The following is a 14,235-nucleotide window of genomic DNA, read 5'->3' as shown; positions in this document are numbered from 1 at the left end:
ATATATATATATATAAATTATCTAATTTGGCATTTATATATTTGGGGACAATTGGCTCTCCCCTCCCCATGGGATGGGGTGACAGGCAGTGAAATATATGGGACCCAAAGGAAAGTCATCCATTAACTGCACAGTGTCTGTCTAGTAATCTCAGTTGACAGATCAGTGGTTACAATGGGAGCAGGGAGCTCCACCAGGCAACCCGCCCTGGGGAGAATGTAAGTGTCACAGGGAGAAACTTTCCCCAGTGCTAGAACTCTACCAGAATATAAAGTGGATATGAAAATGAATGAATGAGAAAGCTGAGGCCCTGGAGGGTCAGGGCTACCAGAGCTCCCAGTCTAACGGCAGGACCCAAGTCCACCTGCAGCAGTGGCAATGGTGTGGCTGCTTTTGCTCATTCTCCCAGCCTCTCTGCAGGCTTCTGCCTGGCTCTGCATTTTATAAGCACCTTCCACTTCACCAACTGTTTGGGCTATCACTCAGGCCATCCCAGAGCCCCCGTGGTCCAGGGCACAGGCCTCACCCACCTCTGAGTGCAGCTGCACACACATCGCTGTTGGCATTGCTATCCCCTTTCCGGTGGCTTGGCGGGGCCATAGCTTCCCCCACATCCAGCTTTAGCTTCTTGGGGGCACTGGGCTTCCCAGTTTGCAAACCTCCATCAGGGCTTCCCCTCGGGCTACGCAGCTGGTGGCAGAGGAAAACATAAATCACATCCATGGGCAAACAAGAAGGCAGGACAGCCACAGCAGACAGTGTTTGCTGAGCAGGTACACCTGGTCAAAGGGCACAGAATGAGTCCTAGGACAGAACCGAGGCCTCACTCACCTTAAGAGCATCAGCTGGCGGAGAGATGTCACTGAGCAGGTGGGTGAGCAGGGCCTCTCCAGAGGCTCCTCCTTGAAGCACCCCCGCTGAAGCCCCACAAACCTGCACCCACAGCTCTAACACAGCATACACCTTGGTCCGAACCGTGCTGTGTCATGAGCAAAGAGGGCAGTTATGAATGGAGAATCAATATGACAGAAGCCAGCCCACCTGCACCCCCTCACCCGCTCTCCTCTTTATTCCCTTCCTGGATGGTCACCTGTAAGGCCTCTCCTGGCCTGGAGAGAGGGAATCCCTACCGATGCTCCAGGAATTGAGGATCTGGGGAAGCAGGCGGCTGATCAGGATCCCAAAGCGCAAGAGCCGGCTTCCACACCTGGCGTACAGAAGGAATGGTGACCCTTGTTTCTGGCATGCCCCAGCCCTTCACCACACCCTGCCCAATCACACTCACGCGAGGATGAGTGCAGAGAGCAGGTCCAAGGCCTCCAAGTGGATAGAGGGCAGCAGCAACAGCCGCAGGGGACCATCTCCATGCAAGCTCTGGAGAAAAAAGTAGCAAAGATAAGGAGTGGGGGAAGAAAGTGAGAGCCAGAGAGAGCCAGAAACAGGGACAGACTATTTACCTATGTACACATAGGTAAGAAACCTATCCCCTGATCTCAGCTCTCCAAACAAAATCAAACCCCCATCCTCTAAAATAGACCCTGGATGGAAGGCAAGAAGGATGGCTGGGCCTCTCAGCAATGACTCAGCTGATCCCCAAATTCACCCTCCCCAAGGAAGCATCTGCTACACTCTGACGGCAAGCACCTGTGTCGGGACACACAGGGAGTGATGGTATTTGGACAGAAGTAGGAAGCTGCCTGGGACGACTCCAGGATGACACTGTTTGGGGAACTTCAGGTCACCAGTGCTTTCCTTGTTGCCTGGTGTCCTGAGCAAGGACAGTGAAGAGGTGACAAATCTCACTTACAATATTCTTGCTACTGACGCTGAGGGTCCGGCAGATGAAATCCAGTATTTCCTGCACAGGGACGGACACAGGAGCCCCAAACTCAGAGCTAAAGAGAATCAGAGCAGGGAGACCCTCAGAGCAGGTTCCCTGGCATGACTCCCATACCCATCTCCATTTCCTTTCTCATGACGAAGGCAACAACACTCCCTCATCGACCCCTCCAGGTACACACCTCCGCTCCCTCCAACACCCACACACACCTGAGCATGAGTCCTAGGCAGCGGGCCAGTCCCGAAAACCTCTGCCGAAGCCGGAGAAGGACATGGGCATCACCATCTTCTGAGGACAGCAACATCTCCACTCCAGGGCCTTCATTCTGCACGGGAGCTGGGCAGATGCATGACTACCATGTACACTCTCTTTCTTCCCATCCCCTCCTCTGTCATTTCTAGCAGACAATCTGCCTGTATTCTAACCCATTTTCCCCAAAAACCAACTGCCCCATGTCTCTGGGCTTGCCTCCTTTTCCTTCCTGCCAAGCTTCCTCACCACTGTTCTACTAACTACCAGCCATGGTCCCTACCGGTCTCTGCTCCCTCGTACAGGGCCCCCAGCAGGGTGTGCAGCGAGGCCAGCAGACTGTGCAGCTCCTGCTCCCAGCTCTCGGTGTGCTTCAGGCCTTGGGAAAAGCCAGCCCCTAAAGAGGGCAGCCTGGAATAACACTCACAGGCCAACTGCAGGAGAAAGGGCAGAAACCTGGTCAGATGGGAATCCAGCCCAGCCACAGAATACCCAGCCCCATTAACGCCCAAAAAGAGATGGAGATCAAAGAGAGGGAAGCCTGAGATGGGACAATGAGGCTGAAGGACCCAGGTGGACACCTGAAGGCAAGAGTGGGGACTTGCATTTATTAAGAGGGAGGGAAGTGGAAACATGGTCCCAAAGCAGTTAACACAGAAAAGCTGAGGAGGAACAACAAGAGATACTCCAGGCTCAGATCCCCAGGCTCTCCATGTCCTGCCCTGCCCTTTACCTGTTGGAGCTGTGGGCTCAAGGCATCCACCCTAGACAGAAAAAATGAGGCCAGCTTGCCCTGGATGTGGAGAAAAAAAAGAAGAGGCTGGTGAGCCAGCTCTAAGAGCCAGAGATGTATACCCCGTCCATTCCCAGCAGCAGACTCTAAGCCCAGGTCTTTTTCTTTCCTGTAGACACAAGAAGCAAAGCCCTCTATGGGGCAGCAACACCTGGCACAGACATGCTTTCATGGTAGAAAGACTCCTCAATGCTAGCTCTGGTCCTCAGCTTCCTGCTTGAGGGGAAAGGGTCTGGCCCCTGTCCCACAGATAGCTGGGCTTCCTCTTGAGTTTCTGCAAAATGATGGGTCATCTCCCTCAAGCCAAAAGGACATAGTACTAAAAACCAATCTCCACACTCCAACTCTCTACCAGCTAACACACAAAAACGAGGGTCCAAGCTGGGAGTTAAGACACTACTCGCAGGCACGAGGGCAGGACAATGTCAAAAGAGAAGGGTGGGAGAGCAGAAGTAAGGCAGCAAGTCTCAGAGCAGCAACCTATCATTCAGCACCTTCCCTGCCTGCTGTGTGAACGTGCTGGGGCAGGAGTGTTTAACTTAAGAACCACAATGTATGTGGGTATACAATCAAAGGGGCCTGTGAACATAGATGTGAAACAAAATGACACCATTATTTTCACTAACCTATTTGTAAAATGTAGTGTTTCCTTCACCTATAGATGCAGACAAATAGCCACAGTAGTATCAGCAGGACCTGTGACCGTCTCTAATAGAATCATTTTCATTTCACATGATAATTGTAACACATCCTGAAATATCATTCACATGCATCACTAATTTGCAATTATAGTCATTGTAAGACCTGCTTCTAGATCTTATTACTTAACATGTCAATAAAAAAGCACAGGCTGGGCGCAGTAGCTCACGCCTGTAATTCCAGCACTTTAGTAGGCCAACGCGGACAGATCACTTGAGCCCAGGAGTTTGAGACCAGTCTGGGCAACACAGCAAAACCCCATCTCTACTAAAAATACAAAAACTTAGCCAGGAATGGTGGTGCATGCCTGTAGTCCCAGCTACTTGGGAGGCTGAGGTGGGAGGACCGCACAAGCCTGGAACTGAGATCACACCAGTCGGTGTACTCCAGCCTGGGGATGAGAAAGAGGACCCGCTCTCAAAAAAAAAAAAAAAAAGTACACACTACTCTTATCACAATTCTTAACAACCATTTTGATAACTACATTTCAACACAACCAGTTTCCCTTGTAACTCATGCATTTTATTTTATAAATTTAAGAACATTATTTTCAGAAGGGATCCACAGCACAAAAATAAGAACACTGCACTACAGGTACAGACAGGAAGAAAACAGGACTTCCACCTTCTGAGGGACATAAGAATTAGTAAGGAAAGGCCAGGAACGGTGGCTCACACGTGTAATCCCAGCACTGTGGGAGGCCAAGGCGGGTGGATCATGAGGTCAGGAGTTTGAGAACAGCCTGGCCAACATGGTAAAAGGCTGTCTCTACTAAAAATATAAAAATTAGCGGGGCGTGGTAGTGTGCGCCTGTAATCCTAGCTACTTGGGAGGCTGAGGCAGGAGAACTGCTTGAACCCAGGAGGCAGAGGTTGCAGTGAGCCAAGATCGCACCACTGCATTCCAGCCTGGGTGACAGAGTGAAACTCCATCTCGGGGAAAAAAAAAAAAAAGAATTAGTAAGGACAACAAGATAATCGTATGGAAAAACAAGAATCTGGAGCAACACTGGCAACATACAGAGAAGGGGAAAGAGCAGATAAAGAGGGAACAGGGTGGGACCAAGCTGGGCTTAGAAGAAAGGGGAGAGTCCAGGTAATAAGAACAGGGAGGGAGAAGCCGGGCACGGTGGCTCACGCCTATAATCCCAGCACTTTCAGAGGCTGAGGTGGGTGGATCACCTGAGGTCAGGAGTTTGAGACCAGCCTGACCAATATGGTGAAACCTCATCTTTAAAAAACAAAAAAAAAAAAAAAAAAAAGAAAAAGAACAGGGAGGGAGAAGCACCAAGCAGAGTGCCAGAATCAGAAGATGCCAATGGAGAAACAGACCAAGGCTTTAAAACCAAGGCTAGTGAGTATGAATCTATCCAGGCAGCAGGGGAATCACATGCACAAACGTGAACTGGAAAACAAATGAGCAGTGGCACCCAGCACACGCACAGCAGGAGACTTAGGGGAAACAAGGAGCAGAAGGAAGCTTGTCAGTGTGTAGTTCACAAACCAACCCTCCAGGACTTCCTCCTTTCTACCCCGTGGCAGGAACAGCATTCAGTTTCCCACGTTACACTTCAGGATTCTTACTGACCATGAAACAATTATGGTTCTAACTAATCCCAGGCAGACGACCTAGAACAATTTCCCTTAGAACATGGAAAGGACTTATATGTCTGATATGCTAGAATTTCAGAATATTTCAAACCAAAGAAGAGTAACCACTCAAGGCCTCCTGATTCACTGGCTTCTCCAAGGACGACAGTTCTTAGAAAGCTGCTGAATCCCTAACTATAATGGCACTCAGCTCTTTTGGCCAACTTCTCTCACGCTTTCCCTGAGACACTGGCTCAAAAAGCTGGGCTAAGGCCAACAGCAGGCTGCTTACGTGACCGCAATAAAGCAGTGCAGAGTGAAGTGACATGGCCTACCCTGGCTGACCCACAAAGCAAACCAAAGCGATGGCTCACTTGAGACAGCTCACTCAAAACGTGCACACGTGCGCACACACACACACACAAACATGTCCTGGCTATATCTCTCGAGAGTGGGGTATATCTTCCCATTCATTCCGAGGAACTACTAATCAATTTGGCAAGGAGGGGGAAGTGAGTTGAGGTCTCTGCAGGAATTGACCTCAAGGACAATTCCTTGATTCACATCACTTGGGAGGAGTAATCCTGACTGGAGTCAGCAATTACCCCGGAGCATCTAGGGAATGAGATGGAAAACACACACTTTAAAACAGCAATTCTCCGTTTTCCTAAGAACTAGTCTACAGGATTTCCCAAGTACAAACTGCCCCTGGCGCGTTTGCATAAAAGATACTTATCTGAGGTGTAGGCAACAGACAAAGCCAAAACCCTCAACAGAGGGAAGTTCTCCAAATGATTTTTTTTTTTTTTTTTTGAGACAGAGCCTCACTCTGTCACCCAGGCTAGCGTGCAGTGGCACGATCTCGGCTCACTGCAACCTCCACCTCCCAGCTTCAAGAGATCTCCCGCCTCAGTGTTGCAAGTAGCTGGAACCACAGGCATGCACCAGCCCACTAGGCTAATTTTTTTGTATTTTTGGTTGAGGCGGGGTTTCACCATGTTGGGCAGGCTGGTCTCAAACTCCTGGCAGATGATACTTTATTCTTAGGGAAATGAAGGTAGACACTTGCTGGAAGGACACAGGAACATCTGCTGGTTTGGAAAGGGTACTCAAAATGCAGGCCTTAAGTTCAATTGACAAAAGGTTGTGAATTGTAGATAAATTCTCCTGACTACTCACACTGAAAATAAAGAGGCAACAGCAGAACACTTAACATTTGAGTCTCCTTAACTATTACTATTCATAATTCCACCCTGTAGGTGACCCTCAGTTTCCCCTCCACTTTCATGAGGGGATGCAGGTATATAAAGATAATACCAAACAGAACTGAATCAAAATACACTTTTACAGTAAAACCAATCTTTTGTTCAAGAACAAACTGCTGGCCTGTGTCATTTGAGAGGTTAACTTACAGGACATTTGACAAGATAACCAGTTTTTACGAAACCTAGCAAAACCTCAGTAAAAAACCTCTGCTCATCTTTAATAAAATCCCTGAGTCACTCCAAATACCTGCTTGACAAAAAGTCCAGCCCTGCCTACCCAAAGATTCTATTACCTGTGATTAGTGGCATTCACATGAAAACAGGAACCAGCAAGGACACAACCCCATGCTCACTTAGAACTAGCATCTGCTCAGGCACTTTTCAGACACCTCAAGTAACCAGTTACTTAGGCCGCTGCAGGCACCACTGCCTGATCACAGCGCTCATGCCGGCAGAACTCTGATTCATGGTCCTTCCCAGGCCAGTGAGCTACACAGCCATTAACGACTGATCAGAGCTGCTATCTGCCCTGGTTTTACAATTACCAGATAATATAACCTAGGGTTACATCACTAAGTCCCTCTCAGCTGGACTTATCCTCTGTAGAATGCAACGATACCAACTGCACAGAATAATTAAAATGATAAAACGAGACAACATATCTTAGACACTCAGGACAGTGACTGGCACAGTGGCACCCATCAAAGACGAGTTCTCTTCAGAGCTTACTTTCTTGTGTTGGTCACAGAACCACATAATCTCACTTTCAAGGCAACCTGAATGGCAAACTGCCCCTTGATTGGCAATACCAATGGCCAAAACAGTTAACTCCACCAGTTAAACAAAAAAAAGTACTAATTTGCCACAAATTCCAGCTCTCTAGAGATTTGTGCTTCCATCTGAGTAAGCAGGTGTCCAGCGGTTTGTCAAACCAATGGTGAATATAACAAAATAAGGGAAAACATTTAATCTACAGGGGGACACCTACTTGTTCTTAGGTATAGTTGGCATCCGATTATACTGCAAACAACAAATGGACCAATTACAAATGGCTCTTTAACTGTTACTGCTTTGGTAGAATCTGTAAACCATTCATGTTTATTATTGTATCTACTTAAAATTACAACTGTAATTCTTTTCCTGACCTACTCCATCATCTGACACACATACACCCTGACCTGCCTATCCGACCTCCTGAACCTCTGTTGTACAGTCTCGTTATATGTGTCATGACAACTTGGAAAAAGGTATCAGGAAGTGACAGAGGGAGTTCAAACAGGAATATAAGCAGAAAGAGGTGTTGGGGGAGTTGTCCTAGGGAAGTGATTGGTCAGGAAGCATTCCTGGAGAAAATTACAAGAGCTTCAAGAATAAAGTGAAGGCCAGAAACGCAGCTGGCTCATGCCTATAATCCCAGCACTTTAGGAGGCTGAGGCAGGTGGATCACATGAGGCCAGGAGTTCAAGACCAGCCTGGCCAACATGGCAATACCCTGTTTCTACTAAAATTACAAAAATTAGCTGGGCATGATGGCACACATCTGTAATCCCAGCTACTCAGAGGCAGAGGCACAAGAATCACTTGAACCTGGGAGGTGGAGCTTGTAGTGAGCCAAGATCACGCCACTGCACCCCAGTCTGGGCGACAGAGACTCTGTCTAAAAATAAAAAAAGAATAAAATGGCCAGGCACAGTGGCTCACACCCGTAATCCCAGCACTTTGGGAGGTCGAGGTGGGCGGATCATGAGGTCAAGAGATTGAGACCATCCTGGCCAACATGGTGAAACCCCGTCTCTACTAAAAATAAAAAAATTAGCTGGGTATGATGGAGGACGACTCTATCCCCAACTACTGGAAAGGCTGAAGCAGAAGAATCACTTGAACCTGGGAGGCAAAGGTTGCAGTGAGCCAAGATCACGCCACTGTACTCCAGCCTAGCAACAGTACCTGTCTCATAAATAAATAAATAAAATATGATGTAAGTTGGCTGAAGGTTAAAAATTTAAAAAATAAAAAAGAATAAAGTAAGATAGAAAGGGGGCCAGGCATAGTGGCTCACACCTATAATACCAGCACTTTGGGAAGCTGAGGCAGGAGGATCACTTGAGGTTAGGAGTTCAAGACCAGCCTGGATAACACAGTGACCCCCATCTCTCCAAATAATTTAATAATTAGCTGGGAATGGTAGCAAATGCTGTAGTCCCAGCTACTTGGGAGGCTAAGGTGGGAGAACTGTTTGACCCCAGGAGGTCAACACTACAGTGAGCCAAGTGTGGCCATTGTACCCCAGACTGGGCAACAGAGCGAGACCCTGTCTCAAAAAAAAGATATGATGGTAGAAAAGTGGGCAGCGCATTCTAAGAGATACAGAAAAGGCGAGGCAGAAAAAGGAAGGGGCCCATGGTTCACAGCCTAGCTTTGGCATCAAACAGACACAGGTTCCAATGCCTGATGATCTTAGGTAAGGTTCTCGAGTCCAATTTCTTTGAAAAAATGAGGATTAAATGAGTTAAGTGCTATAAAGTGGTAGAAGTGTAGTAGTGGAGATAAGTAACTTTAGAAGGATAATCAGAAGATAGGTGCTTAGGAATCTCAGGACGGGAATCTGAGGTAAGAGCTCTCAAGGCTTACATTGGTGGGGAGAGTGCATAAATACTTACTTTGAGAGAACCACAAGCCCGAGGGAAATATGTCATACAAGCCTTCATTCCTTCCAGTGCTGACTGCTCACACTATAGGAAAAGTAAAGGGAGAAACGAGAGGCCAAGAGCACAACGTCGCCATATTCCATCTCCTCCCCCGATACCGTGGAAGGGACCTTCTCCAGACATCACTTTTTCTTGGCCCTTCCCTCTTCTCACTTCTTCAATTCTATTCCCCAGCCACTTCCATCAGACAATTAAACAGTGAGTGAAGGTGAGGACTGCAGGGGACGATGGTCTTACCTCTGGCCTGAGGCCCAGCAGGGAAGTGAGAAGGCCAGGGAGGTGGTTCATGGAGATGTCTCGGAACAGTGCAGGCAGCTGGGCTGCATAGCGGAGGAGGTCCCTCAGGACAGCCACAGCCAGCTCCATTGTGGGAGGCGGGTCCTGGGACTAAAGAAAACACATGTCATGCTTCCAGCCTCACCTTGATTGTCACCAAGGAGCAGCAGGAGGCACAGCAAAATAAGGTTTCTAGAAACGCCACAGTTAATGTCAGTATGACCATCCAAGCTACTACTGGAGGAAAAGAGGGCATGGAGACATGGAGTATCCCAGAGTAGCGTCTCTGTCTACAGAAAGGACGTGTATTTACATTTTACTATTAAGGGGATGTAGGGTCCTAAGAATTTGTGTGGGGAAAAAAAGAATAACAAAGCTATACCTTAAAGACCTGTTAACTGGAGAATTTTTTTTTTTTTGAGACAGAGTCATGCTCTGTCTCCCAGGCTGGAGTGCAGGGGTACAATCTCAGCTCACTGCAACCTCTGACTCCTGGGTTCAAGCAATTTTCCTGCCTCAGCCTCCGGAGTAGCTGGGATTATAGGTGTGGGCCATGATGCCTGGCCAATTTTCTTATTTTTAGTAGAGACAGGTTTTGCCATATTGGCCAGGCTGGTCTTGAACTCTGGGCCTCAGGTAATCCACCTGCCTCAGCCTCCCAAAGTGCTAGGATTACAGGCGTTAACCCACAGTGCCCAGTACCCGGCCTTTTTCTTTGTTTGAGACAGGGTCTCACTCTGTCAGCCAGTCTGGAGTGCAGTGGCACGATCTCAGCTCACTGCAACCCTGGAAGGATTTTCTGATGATCTCATACTATCATTCCCTGCTAGAATGGGAGAAGAGCACTTTTCAGGCTGACAAAAAAGTCTCAGCCATAATGAAACTGCCCCATCTCTTCAAGGTTGTTACTAGCTGGCTCAAACCCATGCTGGAACTTATGGAGAAAAAAACGATTTGGATTTAAAAGGACTTCCTTAGAAAACTAACATGTAACTAAGGAAAAAGCAGAGGAGGTCATGTGTCAAAAAAAAAAAGAGATTACTTACAGAGCAAAACTACTTACGAGGCAGGCCTACCAAGTATACATAGGCCCTCATCATTGTCCAGTATCCTACTGCATTTTTCTCTGGTTAACTCTGCTACTTAAATTTTCTCCTCAAACCTCCAAATCGCAGCTTCTCCCACCACTGTCACCTGTGTTTAGCCTTGCCTATAACTATACAGAGAAAAGTGAAGCCCAGAGATAATTAAAAATAACTGTAAAAACTGCAATTACTTTTACACCAACCTAATAAAACATCCTTCGCTTTCCACTCCCAAATCTCAAAACTTCATCTACATCCTATCCACCCTCTGCTGCCCTCCTCCTACCCAAAGACTGTCCCTCCACTGTGCCTTAAGTACTGTCCCCTCCTTACTCTTAGAACCTTACAAACTCACTAGCTTTCTCTCTCCTGAATTTCCAACCAGTCCCTATCACACAGACTCTTTCCACTGACATTTATACAGCTCAAGCCTTTCCCATATAACAAGTCTTTTCTTGACCCCATACTTCACTTGCCAAATCCCAGTAATTGCCCAATTTCTCTCCCTCCTCATTAGAGCCCAGCATATTGAAAGGATTTCCTATCTTCTCTACTTCCATTTCCCTTCTCCCACTTGCTTCTCATCCCACACCAGTCTGGCTTCCGTGTCCTCTGCTCCAGCAAAACCACTTTCACTATGGTCTTACAATGTTGCTAATCTTATCAACAATTCGCAGTCTGCATCTTGTTCCACCTCGGGGAGGCACACGCAGAAACAACTCCTCCCTCTTCCCTCAAGTAGTCTTCACTTGGCCCCTCCAGCCCACAGTCCTGGTTATCTTCTTCTTTCTGTTGGTCTGTCTCAGACTCCTTTTTAAGTTCATCTTCCTCTACCTGACCACTAAGTGTGGTGTGCATTAAAATCCAGTCCATAAAAGGGCTCATTTTTATAAACTCATCTTCAGCTTCAGCTGCCATTTAAACACTGAAGACTCTTCCCCTAGTAAAATATGCCAGGCCAGGCACGGTGGCTGACATCTGCAATGTCAGGGAGGATTGCTTGATTCCAGGAGTTTGAGACCAGCCTGGGCAATATAGTAAGACCTCATCTGTACAAAAAGTTGTTTTAAATTAGCAGGGCATGGGGGTGCGTGCCTATAGTCGCAGCTAGTGGGGGGCATGGTGGGGGGACTGATGTGAGCACGAAAGGTCAAGGCTGCAGTGAGCCAGGATCACATCACTACATTCCAGCCTAGGGGACATGATAAGACCCTGTCTAAAAAAGAATAAAAAAACGGCGGGGCTCAGTGGCTCATACCTGTAATCCCAGCACTCTGTGAGGCCAAGGTGGGCAGATCACATGAGGCCAGGAGTTCAAGATCAGCCTGGCCAACATGGTGAAACCCTGTTTCTAAAAATATAAAAATTAGCCAGGCGTGGTGATTGGCGCCTGTAATCCCAGCTACTTGGGAGGCTGAGGCAGGAGAATCACTTGAACCTGGGAGGCTGAGGTTGCAGTGAGCCGAGACCATGCCACTGCACTCCAGCCTGGACAAGAGCTAGACACCATCTCAAAAAAAAAAAAGGACAATTAAAGCCCCCACTCACTGAACCCTCAGGCCTACATTGAAATGCCTGGCCACTTCCACTGATGCCAGATCAGGTGGATGCTTACTAAGGGTGCTTCTACCAAATGCTCAAGGCCATAGCCATGGTATTCTGGCCATGTGTTCTACTTGATGCTAATCTATCATCAGCATCTGCCACTCTGACACTAAATCTCTCTCAAACCTATACACTTATCAGTTCTACTGCCCTAGTCCATGCTACTGTGAACGTTCTCCTAGATTACTTTAGTAGCCAACTACATGGTCTTTCTGCTTCCATTCTGTTCCTTTCTAATCTATTATCCACAAGGCAGCCAGAATCTCGCTCTGTCACTCAGGCTGGAAAGCAGTGGTGCAGTCTTGGCTCACTGCAACCTCCACCTCCCAGGTTCAAGTGATTCTCCCACCTCGGCCTCCCAAGTAGCTAGTATTACACGCACCCAACACCATGCCCGGCTAATTTTTGTATTTTTAGTAGAGACAGGGTTTCACCATTTTGGCCAGGCTGGTCTCAAGTTCCTGACCTCAGGTGATCGGCCCACCTCAGCCTCCCAAAGTGCTGGGATTACAGGCATAAGCCACCACGCCTGCAGCAAAGAGATATTTTCAATCACCACCACCACCTCCTCATCCCTGCTTAAAACCTTCCACGAACTGGGCTCGGTGGCTCATGCCTGTAATCCCAGCACTTTGGGAGGCTGAGGCAGGTAGATCACCTGAGGTCAGGAGTTCAAGACCAGCCTAGCCAACATGGTGAAACCCCATCTCTACCAAAAATAACAAAATGAGCAGGGCGTGGTGGTGGGCACTTAATTCCAGCTACTTGGGAGGCTGAGGCAGGAGAATCCCTTGAACATATGAGGCAGAGGAGGCAGTGAGCTGAAATCTCCCCACTGCCCTCCAGCCTGGGCAACAAGAGTAACATTCTGTTTTTTTTTTTAAAAAAAAAAAACCTCCCGTGAGTTGCCACTGCTCCAAGAATAAAAGCCAAAATCCTTAGCATGGTCCACAAGGTCATACATGACTCAGTGGTCCCCAGTCTCCCTATCTTCCCAGCCACATCTTATCAATTCTAGACACATGCTGGGATTCCTCAAGCAGGCCACACTCCTCTCCTCTCAGGGCTTTTGCACACTTAGAACACTCAGCCCAATTAACTCCTATTCAGCAGTTTAGAAAAGCCCTCCCTGGACTGCTGGTCCTGATCACTACTATCCACACCACCCCAAATGAGGTCAGATTCTCCCGTTACATGTTCTCAGAGAACTATAGTCCTTACCTCTATAGTACCTACCTCAGCTTACCAGTTCACCTTCACTTATGTAATTATTCAATTAAAGTGCCTTCAACTAGAACAGGGATCAGCAAATGATGGGTCTATGGGTGCCTGTTTTTGCATGGCCCACAAACTAAGAACAGTTTTTACATCTTAAAGGGTTGGAAACCAAACAATGTACAACAAAAACTGTATGTGGCTCAAAAAGCCTAAAGCATTTCCTATCTGTAAACATTTACTTCATAGAAAAAGTGCTAGACGCTGAGCACCATGAAAGAGGGTCCATGTACATCTCACTGTCTCCCTAGAGCATGGTACATAGCCTGCCATTTGTGTTCAGAAAATGCTTGTTAAATAACTATGTGGAGGTCTTATTAAAGGATATAAAAGTAGGGGAAAAAATTAAAATGGTTAAAAGAGTAACAAAGTATGACAAACCCACAACCTCATAATGAAGAGGAAAAATCTGAAAGCATTCTCATTGAGAATCGGAACAAGACAAGGATGACCAGTTTCATCACTTCTATTCAACATAGTACTGGAAGTCCTAGCCAGAGCAATCAGACAAGAGAAGAAATAAAGAGCATCTAGGCCAGGTGCAGTGGCTTATGCCTTTTATCCTAGCACTTGGTGAGGACAAGGCAGGCAGATCACCTGAGGTCAGGAGTTCGAGAACAGCCTGGCCAACACGGCGAAACCCGGTCTCTACTAAAAATACAAAAGTTAGCCAGGCGGGGATGGCAGGTGCCTGTAATCCCAGCTACCTGGGAGGCTGAGGCAGGAGAATTGCTTTAACCCGAGAGGCGGAGGTTGCAGTGAGCCAAGATTGTGCCACTGCACTCCAGCCTGGGTAACAGAGTGAAAGACTCCATCTTAAAAAGAAAAAAAAGAAGAAATAAAGGGCATCT

The 14,235-nt window shown here is 47.5% G+C and overlaps 1 protein-coding gene across 3 annotated transcripts in view; it reads right to left on the bottom strand.

The window, feature by feature from the left end:
* The window catches only part of PELP1 (proline, glutamate and leucine rich protein 1), a 39,035-nt gene that overhangs the window by 3,278 nt on the left and 21,522 nt on the right, over positions 1-14,235 (bottom strand). For all 3 annotated transcript variants that reach the window (XM_032268839.1, XM_032268838.1, XM_032268840.1), the window contains exons 4-13: positions 9,381-9,530; positions 9,096-9,167; positions 2,823-2,882; positions 2,373-2,523; positions 2,050-2,176; positions 1,808-1,895; positions 1,286-1,374; positions 1,091-1,207; positions 832-979; positions 531-690 (exon numbers count right to left, since the gene is read on the bottom strand). In XM_032268839.1, the coding sequence (XP_032124730.1) occupies positions 531-690; positions 832-979; positions 1,091-1,207; positions 1,286-1,374; positions 1,808-1,895; positions 2,050-2,176; positions 2,373-2,523; positions 2,823-2,882; positions 9,096-9,167; positions 9,381-9,530 (1,162 nt within the window). The remainder of the gene's footprint in view (positions 1-530; positions 691-831; positions 980-1,090; positions 1,208-1,285; positions 1,375-1,807; positions 1,896-2,049; positions 2,177-2,372; positions 2,524-2,822; positions 2,883-9,095; positions 9,168-9,380; positions 9,531-14,235) is intronic.

Source organism: Sapajus apella, unplaced genomic scaffold (genome assembly GCF_009761245.1).
Source record: "Sapajus apella isolate SASKATOON/1434 unplaced genomic scaffold, GSC_monkey_1.0 scaffold186, whole genome shotgun sequence".
NCBI lineage: Eukaryota > Metazoa > Chordata > Mammalia > Primates > Cebidae > Sapajus > Sapajus apella.
The sequence above is the reverse complement of the archived record's forward strand: the minus strand, read 5'-3'. Positions and strand labels throughout refer to the sequence as shown.